This window comes from Melanotaenia boesemani, chromosome 18 (genome assembly GCF_017639745.1).
Source record: "Melanotaenia boesemani isolate fMelBoe1 chromosome 18, fMelBoe1.pri, whole genome shotgun sequence".
Lineage (NCBI taxonomy): Eukaryota > Metazoa > Chordata > Actinopteri > Atheriniformes > Melanotaeniidae > Melanotaenia > Melanotaenia boesemani.
This window is the reverse complement of record NC_055699.1, coordinates 20573457-20595807: the sequence shown is the minus strand read 5'-3', so window position 1 is coordinate 20595807 and position 22351 is coordinate 20573457. Positions and strand designations below refer to the sequence as shown.

The 22351-nt window shown below is 40.5% G+C and overlaps 2 protein-coding genes across 2 annotated transcripts; one reads left to right on the top strand and one right to left on the bottom strand.

The window, feature by feature from the left end:
* The first annotated feature begins 14977 nt into the window (after positions 1-14977).
* On the top strand, positions 14978-17326 carry LOC121629258. The gene is made up of 2 exons (XM_041968893.1): positions 14978-15654; positions 15916-17326. Exons 1-2 carry the CDS (start codon positions 15262-15264, stop codon positions 16906-16908), a joined length of 1386 nt encoding a protein of 461 aa, XP_041824827.1. The 5' UTR covers positions 14978-15261; the 3' UTR covers positions 16909-17326.
* An 813-nt stretch (positions 17327-18139) lies between these two features.
* LOC121629257 (piggyBac transposable element-derived protein 3-like) lies at positions 18140-22017 on the bottom strand. The gene is made up of 5 exons (XM_041968892.1): positions 21749-22017; positions 21422-21580; positions 20175-21357; positions 19249-19443; positions 18140-18219 (listed from the first exon to the last, which is right to left on the bottom strand). The coding sequence occupies exons 1-5, from the start codon at positions 21869-21871 to the stop codon at positions 18140-18142; spliced, it is 1740 nt and encodes a 579-aa protein (XP_041824826.1). The 5' UTR covers positions 21872-22017.
* Between the last annotated feature and the right edge of the window lie 334 nt (positions 22018-22351).

Genomic DNA, 22351 nt, shown 5'->3' with positions numbered 1-22351 from the left:
ACAAAGATGGACCAGATTCGAAAGGCCTCAGGCAAACGTGAACCATACCCATATCAGTGAGAGATGACACACAGCACAATACCTGCTGTCTTTTATAAGTTCTGCTCAGTAGGAGCACTCAGCAGTATCTTGTACCATTTGTTATTCCATTGGTCCGGATGTAGAGATGAATGGGACGCTGTGTTATTGGGATAAAACTGTAGATGAATTGGATGCTTCTTTCCAACGTATTATCAAAAATAACCCAAATTTACACACCAACAGATGTAGTTCATGTATGAATGGGTCAATAAATCATTTCATCCTGCAATATATATTATATGTTGACTCTGGCCAACTTGAGATTATCTAATACTGTTGAACAACATTCCACATGGGATGACACTGTCCCCTGCTGGTCATTATCTACACCTAACTTTGATCACAGCTGTATTTACAATAGAAAGCAAGCTGCTTTTTAATGAACTAAACTCACCCACTCATAACTTAGTTATATAATAAAAACACAAGATTATGTCTTTCCTTTACTGAATTCATGTAGAAAAGAAGCTCAGATAATGTTTCTGGCCTTTAAGATGTTCAACTTTCTAAGCTGCAGTTAAAACTAAAATCATTATAAAACAGATGGATTTTCAATTTCTGCACTGACCGACCCCACTGTTCAAATTTGATCCCAGCATATGTTCCATCAGCTTCCTGTTAATGGGACTTTTTAATGTGTTTAGAACTAAGGATCCTGTTCGTTTTAGTTTTTAGAGGAATCTACGTCCATTCTAGCTGAATCCAAGATTCCAGCTGCTGTTTAATAGGTTGTGGTTCTTGAGCCATTCTCCTCTTCACAATGATCCATACATTTTCAACAGGAGACAGATATGAAGCCCTGCTGTTGGAAATGGTGCAGAATGAGAACACCAGCTCCTATAGTTTGGGTTCAGGAAGCAAACATCCTCTCTCACTTTAAGATTAGGCTTCGAAATTTCCTTTTTTGATAAATCTTATAGTTAGTGCAGGCTTGGTGACACTTAGCCATTATTTTAGTTATGCTACCATAGGCATAGTGGTGGCAATGCAGTTGGAAGGGATGTCGAGTCAAGGCAGACCTGATATGATGAGCAGAGAAAGAACTGGCGGGCTCCAGTATTTTTGACCTGTCTGTGGTGGGTGTCTTTGGTGGGTGCCACAGACAGGTCAAACAGAGGTAGTGGCAGCTCAGTACGCTCAATAATGAAAAATTATTATATACATATTCAAATCTGAGTTTTTAAATACTCAGTTTTCTCATGAGACTGAAACTGTTTGATCAACTTGTGATGCACTTCCTTATTTTTTAAATACACCCAGCCATCATTATTATCAATATGTATAGCACTATTAGGACCTCTGCCGCTCCCACAGATATTTCTGTGCTATGTTTTCCTCCCCTGCTGCCTCAAACCACTTTCTGAAACTCTCCTAAATATTATAATTCTGCCTCCCTGACTTTGGTTAGGTAAAGCCTTGTAAAGAGTTGTCATCTTCCACATGTTAGGAGAGTTATTATGGATGGATGCACCATGCTTTTCTAACAGAAGCATCACTTTCACTGTTGCTAGAGGAGCAATCAATATCCTCAGGAGGCAAATACTCTCCTCCAGAATCAGAGGTGGCTAATGTCTGGGAAAGGATTTTATCAACAGTTCCTTGCATAACGGTTAAGACGATGTATTACATTGTGATTGGTCAGTTACGTGTTTCTGGATTTCTGGAACGTCTCGCTAAATTTGTGCACTAACTGCGGAGAAACTACAACACAATGGCGTAGGCCTCACTCGAGTGTGAGAGCCAATTTCACCAGGGTCAGCTACGCCAGCAATATTGCACGCAGACACTGCAGAGTACAAATCCAACTTTACATTGAGAAAATGTCTGCCATCTAGTGGTGGAATATTGTAACAGGTTTAAGCTCTCTTTCTGAAAACATGGCCTGGTGCATGTCGCAAATTTTGCGACTTTGTTGCCTAGAATGTTATTTTTTTCTTTCTCAGCTTAGAGTTATATCCCTGGTGAACCCTCTTTCCTGTCTCCACCAACAACCAGTCCAGGCAGATGGCCATCTTTCCTGATTCTGGTTCTGCTGGAGGTTTTCCTTCTGATTTAAAGGGAGGTTGTTTTTTTTTATCTCCAATTTCTCTGTTCATGCTCAGGATGGGGGACTAAAGTAAAGAAAAGACCTGATGCCATCCATTTGTTTCCTTAGCTAGGCAGTTATTTTAGTCTTATTAGTGTATAAAGTGTTATTTCTTCCTGTCAGTCAGACCATGAAAAGCTAAGCAGCATGGGTCAGAGGGTAGAGTGGTTGTCTTGAGCCCAAGGGTTGCCGTTCGATCTCCAGCCATCAAGCTCATGTCGAGGTGTCCCTGAGCAAGACACCAAACCCCTAACTGCCCGGGTTGGGTCATGGTTGAGTGCCTTGCATGGCAGCTTCTGCCATCAGTGTGTGAATGAATAATGGATACACAATGTAAGCGCTTTGGGTGCCTTGATAAAGCGCTATATAAATCTAATCCATTACTATTATTATTATGATTATAAGCTGAGGTGTTTCCATGACGCTTTTTTATTCTGACTGGATGTTTGATTGGATTAATAGCAAAGTCCTCCATGGACACTGATGCTCCCCAAACCATCACAGCTTGTTCTGAAAACAGCCTGGATAATCTTTCTCATATTTTGCACATAGAAGCAGACATCAGGTCCACAGAAGATGGCATCTTTCTGTGCATCTGAGGGGAGCTGTGTTGAGAGACAATGGTTTTCAAGGTCCTCCAAAGTCTATGTGGCCTTATTGATCATGGTGTCATGGTGGTTTCTCCTACAGTGCTACCAGAGGGACCTTGAAGGCCCAGACCATCCAACAGAGGTTTCTGTTCTTGGCCTTTCCACACTGAGATGTCCAGTAGAAGTGCTTATTCATTTATTTTTATTTATTTTCAAGTTTTACTGGAAAACAAAGAAACGTTTAAAAAACACAAGTGCATATTAAGGGGAAGTTTGAGTTAACCAGGAGTTTCTTAACAGTTTGAAGTTTGCTCTTTATAGTTTCATCTATGATGAAATGTTTGAGTCTTCATCACTCCTGGTGCCTGCAGCCTGCTGGTCAAAGAGCCATTACTGGTGTTCCCATCAGGCTGCAACACCCTGTAACCTCTGAGGGTGCCAGCTTGAGTCATTTTTGTTTCTTATCAAGATGTGGACTGTAGATGGTGGGGGGGTAGAGGCTGCAGCTAAATGTAATCGCCTCACTGCAGGTGAGGGGGTAAGATGATGGCTGACAGGATGTCTATTTCCTGCTCTCCTGCAGAGATCTGAGGCCGCAGCCCTGTGCAAGAAAACTCAGCATGTCCGCACACACCTCTGAGCCTCTGAATCAGGATGTTCAGGCACTGCTAGAGATGTGTGCACTGATGTTTACGTATATAAGAGAGTCAGGTTCTCTCCAGGTTATTAAAGTTCCTCCAAATGTTTTCTAGGTTTAAACAAACCTGGTAAAACATTTTTTCCGCCTTCACTGAGATCTTAATTTCCTTAATAAAGTTTTGCAGCACTCCTTTATACTGTGCAGCAGCTTTCCTAACTGGTTAAGGAGGCTGGTTTTGGAGGGGTAACAGATGCATGTGCTGTAAATCATATAAAACAGGCATTTGTTATGCCTGATGTATAGCAGTTTGTTTTCCATTAAAACTGTTGCATTGAATTCATTTATTTGTTTATTTATTTTAGTCCAGCAATTACCCTCCTTTTCACAGGGCAGTTTGGTTGCTGCAAATTGCAATCTATAAACTAATCTACAGTGCAGAGATTATATATTAGTTTTATTCGGTCTACTGCACATTCTTTGATCATTCTCTCCAGTGCAAATGGTGTTTCTCCAGTAGGGGGAGATGGTGGCCCAGCATCAGGTGGTGGAACTGCTCTGCAGAATCAGTTATTGGTAAAATGTAGAATCCCTCTTACTCTTAAACTGCTCTCTGTCGTGTGTTTGTTCCATCATCACAGATTCTGGTTTGTGTTGGGGTTTCTGTCATTGTTCTTTCTGATGGAGGTGGACTGAAAACTTGCAGCAGGGGTCTGACGTTCTCCTGCAGGTCAGAAAAAAAATCTAAAATAAACTAATTCATATACAATAGCTGAGCTAGATCAAAATAGATCAAACTTAAGCAGAGATGTATGTAAAGTCAGCTAAATTAGATGTTTTTCCTTTTTCTGTTCTGTAGACATGAACATGCCAATCTTGAATTGTGTACATGTAGAAAGGCTTTTTAGTGAACATTAAAAAATAAATGTTTTCAACAAATTGGGTATGAAGCAAATAGTAAAATTTAAACACTTAATATTATAAGGCACATTCATCCATACATCGCGCATTTGGTGCCATTGCTCTGTCACACACACTAACACACTGCTGAATGCATTGGAGGAAAATCTGGATTCAGTCTCATGCACAAGGAAATATTAGCATGTGGACTGTGGAAGCCCAGGATCAAACCACCAACCTTCCAACTGGCTGATAATTACTCTTCCTTCTGAGTTACAACTGCTCAAAATTAAATAACACTACAGTTATTCACTTCCTGGAAATTTTGTTTCAACAAAAGTATGTGTAAAAGGAAGTGCTACGTTAGTTATTTAACAGTAACTGTGTTATTCAGTCACTGTATGAACCATCACAACATCATGACCACCTCATACCACATGGTCAGACATGCAATCCCCTGAGAATGTGCAAAAAACCCAACAGCTCCATCTACATACATACATGTATTTACATGTTAAACATTATGGTTAATAACACCACTCAGGAACTATCAGACTCACCAAGAAGTTGCATTTAACTAGATGCACCACTTGATATATGCAAACTGCATCTTAAAAGGATGCCACAGCAGGTGATAATGTGGTTCACAAACAGTAGAAGATGCAATAGGTTATGTAATGGACATTTATTTCACAGTGTACCTCTTTACCTTTAAGTAATGATGCCACAAAGCTGTTTGTCCTGATGTGCTCATTTTACCAGACTGTTGTCCAAGTTCAGCTGTAAATAATGACCCTTTGAAAATAAAGCTGCTTTTATATGATTTGAATCTATGTGATTATTAATAACCATTTGTATCACTGTAAAATGAGTACAATCAGTTTTCAATACATCTTTATTATTTTTTTGTTTTCATTCACTTTTTCTGCATTGTGTTTATTTTATTTTTTTTTCTCGTCTGTCTCACTGCTGTCTGTCTGTTTGCACATGGTCCGTAAGCCTTGACCTTTTATGGACATTTTTTGGCGTTTCCTTATGCAAAGTAGAGCCAACAGCCTTTCACCAATCTAAGACGAAAGATACAAACAGTTTTGCGGTCTACAAACATCTTTGTGAATCTGACTGCGAGATTTCTTAACAAGCTTTAGAACAAATTGAAGACGATTTGTAAGAACACACTGGTGAGAATAAGGCTCAATGATCCCAAACACAGCAACAGATCAACAATAAAATGACTGAAAAGGAAAAGAATCAAGGTGTTGACATGGTCCAGTCAAAGTCAAGACCTCAACCTAATTGAAATCCTGTGGTGGGACTTTCAGAGCACTGAGCACAAATCAATGCTGCAAACATTAAATGAACTCAATCAATGCAGGATAGAAAAATGGACCAAAATTTCTCCCCCAATGATTTATATGACTTATAATGTCATATCATATTGTATAACAGGGATTCTTAATTCTGGTCCTTGAGGGCTGGTGTCCTGCAGGTTTTAGAAGTTTCCCAGCTGCAACACACCTGACTTAAATCACTGTGTAAACAGCAGATTAGTCTGAGTCTGAACACCAAAACTTCAAAAACCCACAGAACACCAGTCCTATAAGGACCGGGACTACGGATCCCTGTTATATATGACATACATGAAAATTTTGCCAGGCGTATCCACTCAGTAAACGAGAGCCGCTGTCCTGCAGGTTTTCAGTGTTAACCTGCTTCAACACATCTGACTCAAATTAAACTGATCCAAAAGCTTATGAATTTATGCACTCTGACTAATTTGAGCCAGGTGTGTTGGAGAAGGGGAACATCAAAAAACTGCAGGATCGTGGCCCTTGATGACCGGAGCTTGACAACCCTGTTCTAAAAATCTGAGTTTGACTTCAGATGTTTTCACCAATTGACAAATAGAATCTAACACAATCTTGTTTTTTACTTATTTATTTGTTTATTTATTTATTTATTTCAACAGCTCAGGGAATTTCTTTTGTTTAGAATTTCTCTTCATACTTCATCTGTAAAGAAACAAACCAAGTGAAAGGATAATACAGGAGAGATGGGTTCACTAATGTGCCTTTCAAGGGAAAAAACACCCTTTCACTTTAAATTGAAGAAAATTAATGGGTTGCTGAAAGGAAATAATGAGAATTCTGTAAAGTCACTTTCATTATAATCCATCTGCATGAAAAATGGCAGACTTCCGTAAACCAGGTAATTCAACCAAGAGTCCAACATCAGATATATTGCAGATATTATTAAAGTAGCCTAATCTAATTGAATGAGCTCCTTATTAAACAAAGTCTGGCAAGGAACAAAAATAATAATTTGATTTGATTTATATTAGCTCATCCATAAGTTTGTCAGGTGTTAATCAGCAAGCCAGCAACAATAAAATCTGCTGTAAACAACGGTGAAGTCTGCATCGCAGCAAAGATTAAGTTAATGTTTCGGCACATTAACTTCAAGATATGAGGTTCTGGTAAAGAGGGATGTCACTGCTGCTCGTCGCTGCCTTGTCAGGGATGAGATACAATCCAGTAATCAGTCAACACATTACGATGTGTCACCATAACCTCACACATCATCGTTTTCACTTGTTTTACTCACATCATGTCGTCTGGATTGTCTGGACAGATGGTGAAGCAGTCACTTACACTGACAGCTATTATAAAATGTTTATTCACTCTAACCAAGTCTGAAGGCAATTTTTCTCTCCTTTGGCATGTGGTGTTTGTGTTTAGGGCTTGTTTTTGTTGTTGTGACACATCCTTAGCCATCAGAAACTGCTTTGTAATTTGCCTTTTGAACTTGACAGATTCTTTGTGATTTTCAGCTGAAAATGTTCAGTTGAAGAAAAGAACCAATCAGGAAAAAAAACTAAAATGTCTTTTCTTTCTGCCTCTCCAGATCTGCTCTGTTTTCCTGGGGTTTGGATTTTGAACTGGATTTTATAGTTACAGTCAAGGAAAAAACACTTTCACTGCTACATTAGCTGAAATTTCATTAGTGTATGGAAATCTAAGTCCACCCTTACCGCTTAGGATTAAATGGTAAGTAGCGTCCAGGTGCTGCTGATCAACGCATTGATTAATTAATCATTATCAGTCTGAGCTCCATAAACTCATACGTTTTGTCGGTAATTTAAAAAAGACTAAACCAGAATGGCTTGTTTGGAAGGGCTGCAGGAAAAAATCCTTATATTTCTATTAAGAACATGGCAGCACAGCTTAGGTTTGTAAAGTTGCATCTGAACAAACTATGCAACCTAATCTCACAGAAATACATGAAATAACCATGAGGTTTTATTTTCCTTTCATTAATTCACCTTCAATATTAGCTTCGATAGGAGAAAAGTAGGACACTAGACAACATATACACATTATTCGTTCACAGAGTATCATTTGAAAAGGTATGCACAACATCTTGTGGATTTATTATTAGTGTTATATGAGTCATGAAAGAATCCACCAATACTCAAGAATCACTTTACTGATTCATAAATCACGATTCCGTTTTCCCATTGATTCACTGACTCGTCCCTGCTACTGCTAGCTAGCTAACGACAAAGCTAACTGAAGTTATATCACTATTGTGCAACTGCTTTTTTAACTGCAATTGTACAGACAGTTCAAATTAAGTACTATAACTGTGAAAAAAGCAACAGCTCAATATTTAAATTGTTTTTCGAAATTTTGGTGTTTTAATCACAAGTTTTTATTGCAATATTTAGGTTTTGCACAATTTTAGGGGTAATGGAAACGCAGCTATGAGTGAGAGTCAGGATTACATCACAGATTATCAAATATATACACATGTATAAGCTACCATTTCAATAACCATTTACAAATAATGTGGAAAAAAATTAAATGGGAGAGTTTTATTGAAATTAAATTGGAACGTAAAAACAATTTTCAGGAGGCAATCACAGTTTTCAAACTGGACATTAAATGTTTCAGTATTTGCTTGTGCAAAGTAATTAATTAATGAACCACTGGGGTTTTAATTTAATATATGATAACGGCTCATTGTCCCATGCGATGGGCTGTTAATCTCAATTTAATCATGAAAAGTCCTCCAGAGAACACGTCAGAGTGCCACCACTAATTTACGATTGCCCTGATAGATTCAGAATTTTATAGGATTTTTACGAATATCTGTGCATTACTTTTTAGTAAGAAAATTATACAGACCATTTGTGAGAGCGGCCTCAAAACCATGACAGAGACTGATTAAAGTCATACAGAAAAATATTACTTCAACTTATTTTTGTTAAAAGAGCTTTTAAAAGCAGCTGCAACATGGAAAATTTTGAGTTAACCAACACTGATCTCTTGCTTTAAATATTATAATATCCAAATGTTCATATGGCAGTTCTGACCAGAAATACAAAAGTTTAAATTAGCCAGTCAGATGATTTGTCAATTTAACTTTTTTACACAACTGCTGCAGCATTGCTTTAATTTCTTTACAAACCTGTACTTCGTTGTTCATTTTACAATGCTCATCCACCCCAGCTTTAATATTAGAAGTTAAGTTAGAGTTAAATAAGTTAGAAAAAAAAACAAAACTTTTATTCACATATTTTGCATGACGAATTCCGATCACGCAGATATTGTTAAGATGATTTATATATTTAAATTATAACCTTTTACAAGAACAGATATGTGTGTTGGTTGCATCCCTGCTGGCTTTGCAGTGGAAGTTTTTAGGTGATGCATTGTTCCCATGATCTTAATCATCTTAACTGGCTGCACCTGTGAAGATGTGGATTTAAGGCCTTCCTGGTGGAGCTTGCAGGGTTTTGTCACTAATGCTGCAGAAGCAGCTCATCATGCTCACTTGTGTGGAAGCAGTTCTGAGACTTTTTTGTTTGTTCTTTTTTTCTTTTTAATTTGTTTGCAGCCTAAACGCTGCAGAGCATGAATGACAACTCCTTCCTTTTGTATTTACTATTTTAGCTTTAAACACTTTGAACAAAAATGAACAAAACAAATATAAAAAGAACAAAAATATGTGTGTAGGTGGGGGAAATAAGGTCAGTCGCTGTATGAGAATCTAAAAGGTCAAAGTTGTAGCTGTGCTTTTTGGTTTACAAAGAGGTATCACAAGATGTTAAGCATTGCATTTCCCCTTTTTTAAAATATTGCTAAAGTAAATATGAGTAAAACTAAATGATCTAAGTCACTGATGCATCTAGAAGCAAGAAGATGAAAAGTAACAAGTGTGTGTGTGTGTGTGTGTGTGTGTGTGTATATCCCCCTCATAAGCCAAGATGGTTTATCATGAAGAGTCACATTTTTTGTTTTAGATTTCTTCTTAATTGATATCAGTAAGTGTAACCACACCTATTTAAACAACTGTGGGTAGCAGTGGTGGCTCCTGACAAATTTCTCAGGGGGGGGGGGCGATTGTTGTGATGACTAATGTAATCCATTCAATAGGTAAATAAGTAGCAGGGTAATTGTCAGTTTTTCCTTGTCAGCTGAGCAACATGTAACTAACTGCAAGACAAAGATTTTCTCTTTCACTACACAAGCCACATACTGGGCTACACTGGAAAGTCCATGAGTCTTCTAAATAAAATAATTTTGACTCTACAAATTATAAATCCCCTGTGTTAGTTTACCCTCTAATATCACTGAACATTGAAAGAGATATATGCTTTACCATTAAGAGGGGTCTAGATATGAGTCATAAAGAAAATGGTTATTTAAAAGTTCAGTGTGGATCTTTACATCTTGCACTTTCTGTTATTTATAAAAGAGGGCCTTTTACAATCAAAGAAGAGCAAAATTTATTAATCTCTAAGATATATAGATACAAACCTATTGCCTTAAACATTAACTATTAAACTATTAAAAACCTACATCAACAATTAACAGAGTGTGTGACAAACTGAAGGAATGATTTTGACCACATCACTTGTCCTGAAATTTTGCTCTACTTTACTCTAATGACATACTGAGTATTTAGCTTACAGTATGTTTATCACTACGGGTCGACATCTAAAGATTTTGCCGCTGAGCATCAACCGTGAAGATTTTAACAGATACTCACTGTTTGTGTTTAATCTTAACCCTGCTGAGGACACCGACACTCTCTCCCTCATACCCAGCGGTAACCTGAGACTGGAGATGAGATTCAGAGCACCTTTACCCCAGACGACAACAAATTGTGTACGCCTGCTACGACTCTATTCTGGAGATAAACTCCAAAAGACAAGTGCTGGTGGATTATTTTTGATCTGAGCAGGTGTGAAAAAAATAACCATCAACTGGAGAGTCTTCTGCGCCATCTACTAGGGAAGATGTTTTTTGTGGGGTATGGGCCTCTGATCAGATACAGTCGCTGACTCATGACTTTATACCACCTGCCTACTTTATAGTGAACATGCACCCGCTCACCTGCCCGGAGAGCACTGGCTTTCTCTAACCCTGGTGCAGGGCGGCCTTGCTACCTTCTTTGACTCTTGTGGTTTTCGCCCAGCTGTTACTCATTATCCCTCCAGCATTCTACAATTTCTGGAAGACCGCTCACAGAAAATCTTGTATCACAATCTTCAGCACCCCCTGTCTACCACATGCAGACATCACTGTGTTTTTATCTCTGTCACAGAGCCTGCCATTTTTATCTTTTAAACAAGTATTATCCCTCTATCACACTGAGTTAAGAAATTATCTTGAAATTATCTTTACAGCTTTGTAAAGAAATATGAGCGTTGTATCAGAAAACAGCACTCATGCTGTGTTAATCATCAGACTTGCTCTCTACAAATGTTTAACGAATGCTACAGGCTCTAATTATTTTTATTTTAAAACGGTATTTTGTAGATGTTTAGCTTCTTTTTTTCTAAATATTTTAAAATATCTGTTTATAAACTTTTATTTCACCTTTTTTTCTGTAAAAAGAAAAAGACTGGATCAGAAAAATAATGCGTAGAATAAAGGCTTTTAAGAAAGGCAAAACTTTTACTCTTTTAAATACATACATACATACATACATACATACATACATACATACATACATACATACATACATACATACATACATACATACATAAAATTTCTTCCTTTTTTTTTTTTTTTTTTTTTTTTTTTTTTTTTTTTTTCTTTATTTTATGGGGTAGTTTATCCAGGATGTTTTTACAATTTTACACCGGCTCCTCCTAATTTCTTTAGAGTTCATTCCATCTCTAGAGGCAGAGCTCTCAGGTTTTTGCTTTTCTTTTTCCAGCGGTGAACTCCTCTTTGGTGATAAAATAATTTTCTTTCTCCCTGTCCAGAGCTCTGCATACGTGATGAATCTTCTGACTGTGCATTGCCAGTTTTCAGAAGTCCGTATTGCTCATGCGCTTCAGGATTAGTCACCGATGGTAAAAGGATATTTAACTCTTTTAAAGTACTCAGAAATGTCATCCAGCCTCAAGGCTCAGTGACTTGAGATTTTTTTTTTTTTTTTTTTTTTTTCTTTTCTTTTTTTAAAAGGAATGTGCTAGGTTTTTCAATAAATCAATTATGCGTAAGCCTTCCACAATCTGCCCCTTATGAACAAACTCCCCTTTTGAAGTCCAACTACCGTTGCTCTTGGATAGTTTCTTTGTAATGTATTTTCCAATACATTTGCTATTTCATCCAAGTCAGTCTGGTCGGATGCAGAAAGATGCTGCCTGACCTCGGATCCATTTTCAAGCTCAGGTTGCGGTTGGTCAGGATGCTGGTCGCTTGCTGACTCAAGGCGTAAAGTCAGAGTAACTCGGCTGTCACCTTTAAGACCTTCCTTGATTAGGGTGAGATATCTTTAAAGCAGCGCGTCACATCGCTTAACCTTCTCGTAAGAATTCAGCCCCGGTTTGTTTAAGATCGCCCTCATCTTCTCGTCCAGATCATTTTCAGCTGTCTGCCTAATAGATGCCTCCAGCTGCATCCGATTTAATCGATTTAATTGTTGAGGTGAAACAAATAACATTTTCTGCAAAACATTTTTCTTTTATTATTATTATAATTTATTTATTTTTCTAATTATCTTCTAATGATTCCACCTAAAAGGTTTCCCTGGATAGGTACAGCTGCAGAAAGCAGCGGTAAAATAAAACCACCCGACAGCTTATTTAAGGCCTGTCTCTTGCGTTTTATCCCAGTTTTTTTTAACAGCCAACAGTCAGATAATTCTCTTTTGCCTCTTCAGTTTTTTATATTGGCACAAGGTCAGAGGAATGTTCTCTTTCAAAAGATTTAAAGCAATCTCGCTCAGAGCATGAAGAAAGTCAGGTGAGCAGTGAAACAGAATCTCCTTACCTTTCCATGACGCTGCATGGTACAGAGCTCTAAGTAACGCTGCATTCCTTTTTCTGTGCGCTGACATGTTGATGATGGTGAGTTCTTTAGATTTGGGTACATAAACAGTCGGCCACTGACCCAGAAGTTTGCCCGTTCTCAGTCTGTACCGTTCTGGACAGGTCTGCGTGAGATCCAGGATTAAATACCCGTGGGGATCTCTTGTGTGGGGAAGAGCTGATGAGCCAATATTTGTAATTTATCCCGAGGGTTTTTAAAAAGCACCATATAGTTTTGCGTTTAAACTAATGGTGCGGCTGTATATACCCTGATGAAATACATTCTGAGTGAGCAAGAATACGCTCATATATCTATGATGTCTATATTACGTGAAGATCTTCACCACCTCCTGATGCTCACCTGCTTGGAAAAGGCCGTCGAATATGATCAGATGATTCTGATCTGAGGGAAACAGATCTTCATTTTCAAGTGATTCAGGCAATCCTTGTTCAAATTTAATTCTTTTATTAAACTTCATCATCTCAGCATACATAGGCTAGTAAGATGTGAAAATCCATACCACATTAGAGGGTTCAACATCCATCACACATTTCACATTTTCCAACACATTTTTTACAAAATAAGTTTTCCCACATCCTGAAGGTCCAACAACCATACATGAAAAAGCAATCTAGACCGTATGATACCCACTGGACACCCTGTAGTGTCTTTGTACTCACCAGAAATGGAACATGTACATCCTGACTGTTGGGAAAGGTTTCAAAGTCATAAAAAATCAGTTTTGCAGTACATTGTGTGACAACGGGGAGAGGCTGTATATAGCACTGATGTTGTTCATCACCCGCTGTGTCGGATTCACCCGGCAATTTCTAACTGCAGATGTTAGATTTTAGATGCGGACAGGTGTGAGGACACACTCCATCCCCCGCAGAAACGGTGTACAGCATCCGGCATTTTGGACAGCGCTTTATCGCCGAACAAATACTGGTCTGTGGAGTTCGAGTCAAGGAAGAGGTGGCTCTAAACTCTTTATGTCTCGTAAAACAGGAATGTCCTGTTACAGTTAGAGCACAGTACAGGCGCAAGCTTCTCCTGGGTACAGGAGGGTGCATTACAGACCGAGCAATATCCCCTACAGATGTGTGTGTGGCTTTTCATAACATCTATAGCAAAAATTGCTAATGTATTTACCGCAGATAAAGCTGCGAAGGTTTTTTATACCGTAGTAGTGATTCTTTATTTGGAAAAGAGAGGATTAGAGTGGTAATCAGTTTCAAATTGTGATAAGGAATGGTTGTCTGGCATTCTGGAAAAAACAATTTTCTGATTCAGGATTTTTTAAAATTTCCCTATGTCACTGAACGTGACAGGTGTTTGATCATCCAGACCCACCGGGCTCTGTAGCTCTTTAACGCGCAACATAGCCTGGTAATTGGTGAGGTTTGGATTTACAAGATGAGCAATGCTGATGGCAAAGCATAGCTTATCTTATCGTATTTTTTTATGAATAATTTCTCAATCTAGAGTTTTTTCCAATTTCCGTTTAGCACCGCCTGGTGGATTGACAATGATTTGAGCAATAAATTCCAAGCACGAGTCTGAAGCTATGCTTTCATTAGACTGTACCATGCACTCTAATAAATCCTCAAAAGCTGCTGCAATTTCATTTATGTTCTGATCGTCGATGGCGAGTGAAAGATGATTGATTATTTTCAGTCCGTACTTCTAATTGCACCAGATCATTGCGTCTAACCACCGTGGATACTTCGGTAGCCAGATTTGTGAGGATATGATGGACATCAGTGTAAAATTGAGCAAGATCTGGGGTGTTACGCCTCCCTTATCTAGGGTCAAGGTAATGTAACAAAACAATCAACCAATTCTGTTGGAATAAAATTTGTTATACCGTTTACAACTAAAACGAATACAGTAAACCAAAAACACAACGGGAGCTTAAAAGATAACATAAATCAAGTCCTAAAATAGAAAAGGCAAAAAACCCAGTAATACTACAATACACAATCAAACAAAAGGTGTCCTGTTATCAGGTACAATTAACACTAGAAAACCCAGAGATTTCTTACCCCTCTACCATGCCCAGAGTACAGCCAAAAGGCTGCCCGGTTTGAAATTAACAATTCAATGGCCAACAATTAGCACCTTTATATTTGTAAACACAGCCATTACCTGCCGTTAGCTGTTCAAGCATACTCCTTGGGGGGAGGAGTGTGCTTGAAAAGAGCCTTGTAGTCTGCTTTCAACTGTGCTGTATAGTTTCACTCACCACAAACGGTATATGTGCTTTTGACCATTTCTCACATTTTCATGTACCCTTTATTGAGCATTGGTCATGTGAGTTTTCATCGTCATCACACTATTGTACGCCCAGCTTGCTTTCAAGTGAGAGATTATCACGTTTCTGTTTCCACAAAGGCCAAAAGGAAAGCATAATCAAGTATTTCAAATGAGAGATAATTACATTCCTTTTGACCTGGGAACAGAAAAGCAAAATCAAAACTGGTTTCACCACATTGTGGGATTGTTGTGGGTGCTTCACAAATTGGTGAAATGGTGGGCGTCGGTGTGAACGACTAAACTAGGGAACTGAGGTGGATAAATAGCTCACTCACAGCTTCAAGATTTTCATGGTGAACAACGGTAAGCCAAGAAGTGAAGATGCCAAAAGTCAACAGCGCTCAGCAGGCTTTGGACATGATCCTGGATCATGTCAACCCTTGCGACTCAGATGGAGATGATGTCGTCCTTCAGATGAGCTCAGATTCTGAAGTTTCTTCTGATGAGGAGACTTCACTGCCCCCAGTAAAGAGAGGTCGAGTGGAGACCCACACTGGGCCAGTGGAGAAGGCAAAGGACGGCACAGTATGGTGTGAAGAACAGGTGGGGAGGCCTTTCAATCAAAGCCCAGTAGAACCATATGCTACAGACGGAGAGCCGACAGCTTTGGTCAGAAGAACGGTGTCCAGTCGCCTACAGAGCTTCCTCTGCTTCATCACTCTTGACATGCTTCGAACTGTTCAGGAGTGGACTGTTCAGCATGGACGTCGGACAGAGGAGAGCAGTTGGTTCATGGCCGTCCCTGAACTAATGGCGTTTATTGCCATTCTTCTCTTGCGAGGGGTAATTAGACTTCCATCACTGCGTGACACATGGTCTTCAAAACTGGGCCACCCACTGATCACCAGGATCATGGCTCGAAACCGCTTCCAAGACATCATGCAACACCTACGCTTTGATGACATGGACACACGTAGTGAACGAGCTGAGACTGACAGGTTTGCTGCAGTTGCTGATATTTGGAGGTCTTTCGTTTCCAACTGTATCTCATCCTACAACCCAGGCAGGCACATCACCATTGATGAACAACGTTTTCCGTCAAAGACTCGCTGCTGTTTCTTGCAATACATTGCAACAAAACCGGACAAGTTTGCTATCAAGTTCTGGGTGGCATGTGACCTGAAATCTAAGTATGTGTGCAATGTCATCCCATATCTTGGAAAAGACCCCAGTCGTCCTTCTGGAGAGAGACTTTCTGAAAATGTGGTGATGAAGCTGATGGAACCGTTTATGGACAAAGGAAGAACTGTGACCACAGACAACTTCTTCACATCACTATCACTGGCGCAACGACTGCTCAACCGGAAGACCACTCTCCTTGGCACAGTCAATAAGATTCGACGGGAGCTTCCAGGTTCAGCAAAACAAGCTATGAACCGCCAAGAATTCAGTACTCAGGTGTTTTCAACCTCTGGTGTCACACTGACTGTCTATGCGCCTAAACGGAGAAAGACTGTCTGCATCCTCAGCAGCATGCACAGCGTGGTTGAGACTGAAGACACACGAAAGAAGAAGCCAAACACAGTCACCGACTACAATAGCATGAAGTGTGGTGTCGACGTGATGGACCAGATGGTGCGAGAGTACAGTGTTCGCTCAGGAACACGGCGATGGCCAGTCGCTGTGTTCTACAACATGATTGACATGGCAGCATTGAATGCCTATGTGCTTTATCAGGCGTGCACTGGGGTGCAGGAGAGGCGGGTGGACTTCCTGGTGGAGCTTGCCAGTGAGCTTGCTCAGTCACATTTGGGAGCCAAGAAAGTCAACAAGGAGAACCTTCTTCGCCAACAACCTCCCACACCGGACCAAGGGAAAAGAGCAACGTGCCAGGTGAACTGTCGTTGCAAGAGAAATCACGCTACTGTGCGCTGTGTAGATTGCTACAGGTACACGTGTGGCAAATGCAGAAAGGAGGTGGCATGGCAGTGCCAAGTCTGCTCAGACAATGCAGGTCAAAATCACTGAGAACATTCCACCATCATGGAACATGTGAAATTTTTGTAACTTCATTGCACTGAGTGTTTTAAATGTCAATCACTTCACCCACATACTGCACTTATTTATTTGTACACTTTCTTGCATCTATAAGAAAAGATTCCTTGTTCAAATCTTGTACATCAGAAATAAAAGTCATGAAGGAATGAAAAAGACAGACTGTGTTGATCTCTTGCTTAAAAAAGAGGGTAAAATAATTTTCTGATCATAATGTGAAAATATCATTTGTCGTTGCAGCTTGCTAGACAGGTTGTGCATACACTGGTCTTAGAAATATTGTGCTGAGCATCTCCACTGTGCAGGGGAAGCTGGTGGACTTCCTGGTGGAGCTTGCCAGTGAGCTTGCACATTCTTATTTGGGAGCCAAGAAGGTGAATAGGAGAGTGAGAGTGAGAGTGAGCAACCCCCCACAACTTGGCCAACGTGTGGGGGGTTGCTCACAGAACATCTCATTTACAGAACAATAGTGTCGTTCACACCTGAGTTAGGACATTAGCTAAAACTAATCCCGCCATTTGGCTGAACTCTGGGCATGGAAGGTAGAAACGCCAAATGGCGCAGCTTTGGTTTTTCTAGTGTTAACCAACTAAATAAACAAATAACACAAACCAAAAGTCAACCAGAGAAGTTCTGGGATGCTTTACAATTACAAAACACTTAACTCAAATTTCTCCTATTGAGAGTGTCAATTATCTTTACTCAATTTACACAAAACTCAAGAGCTTCTCCTAATGAGAGCGTCAATGTACTTAATACCAGTTACACAAACATAAATAAGAACCCACAAGACAAAAGCTGTCAGACAAACTAGAGTCTCTTCACCAAACCAAAATCAATCTGAAAATGTCTTTCTAAATCATGAACACAATCACTTTCTAAAGTTTAAGAATCCAATGTTTTCCACTAAGCTTGAGCAATGCCACCCTGGCGAACTGTGTGTCAAGGGTACACTCAGCCGCCCTGACAGGTGGTTTCTTCACAGTATTTATGGGCACAGAGTCGGAGCTGGCACCCAATCATCGAGTCGCTCCTGCACAGCAGCGTTCACATAAATGGCAACAGGCGAGAAGGCCTGGGGCCATAACATGGGTTATTTCGGACTGGAATGTTTAATCTACGCCTTATTTCGCGATTATTAAAATGCTTGCGGGAGACTGATATTGAGGGATTTTGAACCGACTGTGAAGAAGATGGGACCCCTTTACTCGTTTGAAAATCTCCTCTTCTTCCACCATGCTGAATGGTGGCTACTGGATTTATTGGCACTGCTGAATTTAGAATCTGAAGACAAGGCAGAGGTATGGTTCACGATGTTTATGACACTGGGTCGTTCTGTTTCATTGTTGTTGGATGAGGGTGGAGAGGGCGGCGCTGAATCAATATGCAGTGAGCCTCGTTCTATCAACTCGACGCATGAGGGCTGAACCGGTGAAACTGAGAAGCCGGAGAGGAAGGTGGAGAATCAATGTGCAGTAAAGCTTCATCCATCATGACACACCCTACTGTTACCCACCTAAAGGAGATTGGAGAGTTTTCTTAAAACTTCCATAAAAGTGAGCCCAAGCTGGAGAAAAATGTCCAGCACTGATGCGGCCGTTGCTCCTCCGGTGTGACGCGCCGTGGTACTCCGGTGTGGAATCGCAGCAGAAAGGGCGCGCTGATGCAGCAGTCTTCTTCGGCGTTGTCTTTCTAGAGCTGCACAAAATACAGAAAAGAAAGTACTTAAAAATAAATTTCTCCACTTTTAAAAAAATTAAATAAAAGAGTAACCTATTATTGAGTGAAAGTTTTACCTCTATTTACATGGTTTGTGCCAGATAAAACTGCTGTTTGCGTCTGTTTTCTTCGCCTCGTCAACCTCTCTGTAAAAGGGATGAATGAGCAAACACTAGTTACATCAGAATAATTATAAAATAATTATTTGTAAAAAAAAAAAATAATAAAATAAATACATTAAAAAAAAGAGTACAAATAGGGTTGAATAGAATATCTTCAGCACATTTTCTTCTAACGGCAGCGCCCTCTGGCCCCGGAACTGCTATACGCTCAAGCGCAGCAGCACCTTAAAAGAGAAAAGAAAAAAGAGTTTCAATGAACTGCCAATCCTCTAGGCAGCGCTGTACTTGAAACAAGCGAGTCACATAGCAAGAGAAGAGCTGCCCCCGGAATATGCGTCACCAGATGACACCATCGGAATCTAGGATTCGTTATGGCTGCGTTAACCGCTTCAGAGAGCTGAGTAGGTTACATTAAACTTTTTAAAGTTTTTTTTTTTTTTTTTAAAAAAAAGAAGCAAGCAAATTACTTTACCTGATACGGTCGGAGTGGCGATGGGATTGTTCAGGGGAGGCGGGCCTTCTACCTGGCTGGACTTTGTAGGGTCCAGACACTTTCTGAGGCTCAGCTGGTTATTCGGCTTAGCTGTAGCAGCAGCAGCTGGACCCTGGCTGGTTGGTAGAACTTCGATGCAGAAGTTTTCTCGGTAAACGGCTGGATAAAAGGTTCCTACAGTCGGAAAGGGGCTAAAGATTTCTATCAGCAAGTATGACCCCAGTTTACCGCTCACGTTAGCTTGTGACGCATCTGAGAGAGATATATGGGCCACCTTTCGTCAAACTGATTTGACAGGTGGCATCGACCAATCAGAAGTTGCCACGTCATCACCGGAAGTCCCTCCTTAACACTGGAAAACCTAAAAGGTAACAATTGGATACCTTATAACCCTAACTACTAAAGCGGTATCACTTTGATACCCCTCTCCAGAACCAGTCGGACCAGTTTTGAACCTGTGCCGACCATTATGCTAACCAGTATGCTAACAATGTTGCACTGCTTTATTGGGCGTTGATGGCCGATCGTCAGAGCAAATGCAAATGTGAAGACAAAAGCAGCAAGTTTTTATAGCAACTCAAACTAACTTCATTGCTTCTGACTCCAATCTTCCTCTTGAGAGCTTGAATCTTCCTGGTTTTTTCGTAAATATTTTGCATTGCTTAGATTGGACTACATAAAAGTTCAATTTAGTAAGAGAATGAAAACACAAACTAGAAACTGCTTATTTCAAATGGTTTATTGAAAAGTTTAAACAAAACAGAAAATCCAAAAATTCACACAACACAACACAATAAACTGTCCTTAGTCTGCGCAGACCTTGCAGCGCCATGGCTCTTCTTTTTTGCACATTCCACATGTGAACTTGCTACATTCAACACATCTTTTTGCAGCAAGGTTCTTACTGCACTGGTTCCTGACTTGGCACTTTTTCCTTTTGGCAGGTTCCTCTGGTTCAGCAGCCTGTTTGCGAAGACCGTTGTCCCTTTCAATCTGCTTCGCTGTCACATGAGACGCGTCCAACTCACTGGCAAGCTGCATCAAAAAATCTGGCCGCCTTTCCTTTCTTCCTGTGCAGGCTTGATAAAGCACATAGGCGTTCAGGGCTGCCATGTCCACCATGTTATAGAACACAGCCACTGGCCATCTTCTTGTTCCAGCTCGTACGGAGTATTCCCGCACCATCTGGTCCATGGAATCCACCCCACATTTTGTTTTGTTGTACTGGGTGATGGTGGTTGGTTTTTTTTTGTGTGTGTCCTCAGTCTGAATGAGCCCATGCATGCTGCTCATGACATAGACCGTCTTCTTCCGGCTGGCTGCGTAAACAGTCAATGTGGCGTTAGTTGTTGTAAACACCTGAGTGCTGAACTCACTGCAGTTTTTCACTTTCGCAGAAGGAGGAATTTCTCTGCGAATCTTATTGACTGTCCCAATGATGGTGGTTTTCCGGCTGAGCAACTTTTTGGAAAGTGAAATTGACGTGAAGAAATTGTCCGTTGTGACGGTTCTGCCCTGATCCAGAAATGGTTCAATCAACTTCATAACCACACTCTCAGACAGTCTCTCTTCTTTGGGACGACTGGGGTCTTTGCCAACATAGGGATAAACATTGCAGATATACTTGGATTTCAGGTCGCACGCCACCCAAAATTTTATTCCAAACTTATCTGGTTTTGTGGCAATGTACTGCAGAAAAGGGCAACGTGTTTTTGATGGGTACAGCTGTTCGTCAATGGTGATGTGCCGACCAGGTCTGTAGAATTTGACACAGTTCTTCCGAAATGATTCCCATAGTTCTGAAATTGCTGCAAACCTGTCTGTCTGCACTCGCTCATGCCGGGTGTCCTTGCAATCAAAGCGAAGGTGTTGCATGATTTTTTGGAAGCGGTCTCTAGCCATTGTTGCCATGATCTCTTTGTTTCCATACATCTTGGACCAGTTGTCAGACAAGGATGGAACCTTCTTCACCCCTCGCCAGATGATAATTGCTATGAATGCCATCAATTCTGGAACAGCCATGAACCAATCCACAGTCTCTGTGTCTCTTGCATGCTGAATTGTGCAGGCTTGAATGGTGCGAAGCATCTGGAGGGAAAGAAAGCAGAGGAAGCTTTGGAGGCGAGTTGTGATCCTTGTTCTGGCTTGTTGCCTCTCCATCTGCAGCGTAAGGTTCAATAGGAGTGAAATGCAGATGTCGTCCAACTTCTTCTTTACGCCAAACTGTGCCATCTTTAGCAGTCTCTGTTACCGTGGTATCAAGCCGAGGATTCTTTTTCAGGGGATGGGGAGCATCGTCCTCAGAATCGGCCTGTCAAAATAAGAAATACGTCAGTTAATTGCACAATAACAAAAAATATTGCAATAAGTTTGCTGGATGCAATCATTTTAGTTTTCCCTTTCCCCCCATTGCCCCCGCCTGCACCAGACCCGCCACCAGGGAAAAAACAACCGGCCCGCAAAATGGACCACCTCCTACCTCCGAAAACTGCTCCGGTTCAGATTCCTCTTCAATGTCGATCTCATCTGCATCGGAGTCAAGAAGGCTTGCGTCACCCAGAATGATTTGCAAAGCCTGCGTGGTGGTGAATCTTCTCTGCATCTCTGTAGGCTGAGGTCTAGGACAAAATGATGAACTGGTTGGGAGTAAACAGGGACTTTATACTGTTCTGCTTCTGCATGTAATGAAAGCTTGCTAGACTTGATTGAAAACTAGTTGTTGCTTTTGTGTCTTCACATTTGCATTTGCTCTTGACGATCGGCAATCAAGTCCCTAGCAAGCTGTGTTAGCTTACGAATGTGCATTGTTTTTCCAGCAGGTTCGTGGTTGGCCATTGAATTGGCCATTGAATCTCAATAGGGATTAAAATTACTTCCTCATTCCACAATATTCAGTTCTACAGGGTATCGGCACGACACCAGACAGGAGAACAAGTTAGTACGGAAAAACACCAGGTTTCCCAGTGGAAGTCCCGCCCCCTGCTAGAGACCGGAAGTCCCTCCTCAGCCGGAAGCTGCGTCATCAGCCGGAAATGTCGTCATCAGCCGGAAGCTGCGTCATCAGCCGGAAGCTGCGTCATCA

What these genes read in the sequence shown, in the direction of transcription:
- LOC121629257 (XM_041968892.1), bottom strand. Translation starts at nt 21,871, where the DNA reads ATGCAGAGAAGATTCACCACCACGCAGGCTTTGCAAATCATTCTGGGT. An exon ending in AACCGGAGCAGTTTTCGGAG is followed by an intron (nt 21,581 to 21,748) that starts GTAGGAGGTGGT and finishes TTATTTTGACAG; the next exon opens with GCCGATTCTGAGGACGATGC. An exon ending in CTTACGCTGCAGATGGAGAG is followed by an intron (nt 21,358 to 21,421) that starts GCAACAAGCCAG and finishes CTTTCCCTCCAG; the next exon opens with ATGCTTCGCACCATTCAAGC.
- LOC121629258 (XM_041968893.1), top strand. Translation starts at nt 15,262, where the DNA reads ATGCCAAAAGTCAACAGCGCTCAGCAGGCTTTGGACATGATCCTGGAT. An exon ending in TTCAGCATGGACGTCGGACA is followed by an intron (nt 15,655 to 15,915) that starts GAGGAGAGCAGT and finishes AGGTCTTTCGTT; the next exon opens with TCCAACTGTATCTCATCCTA.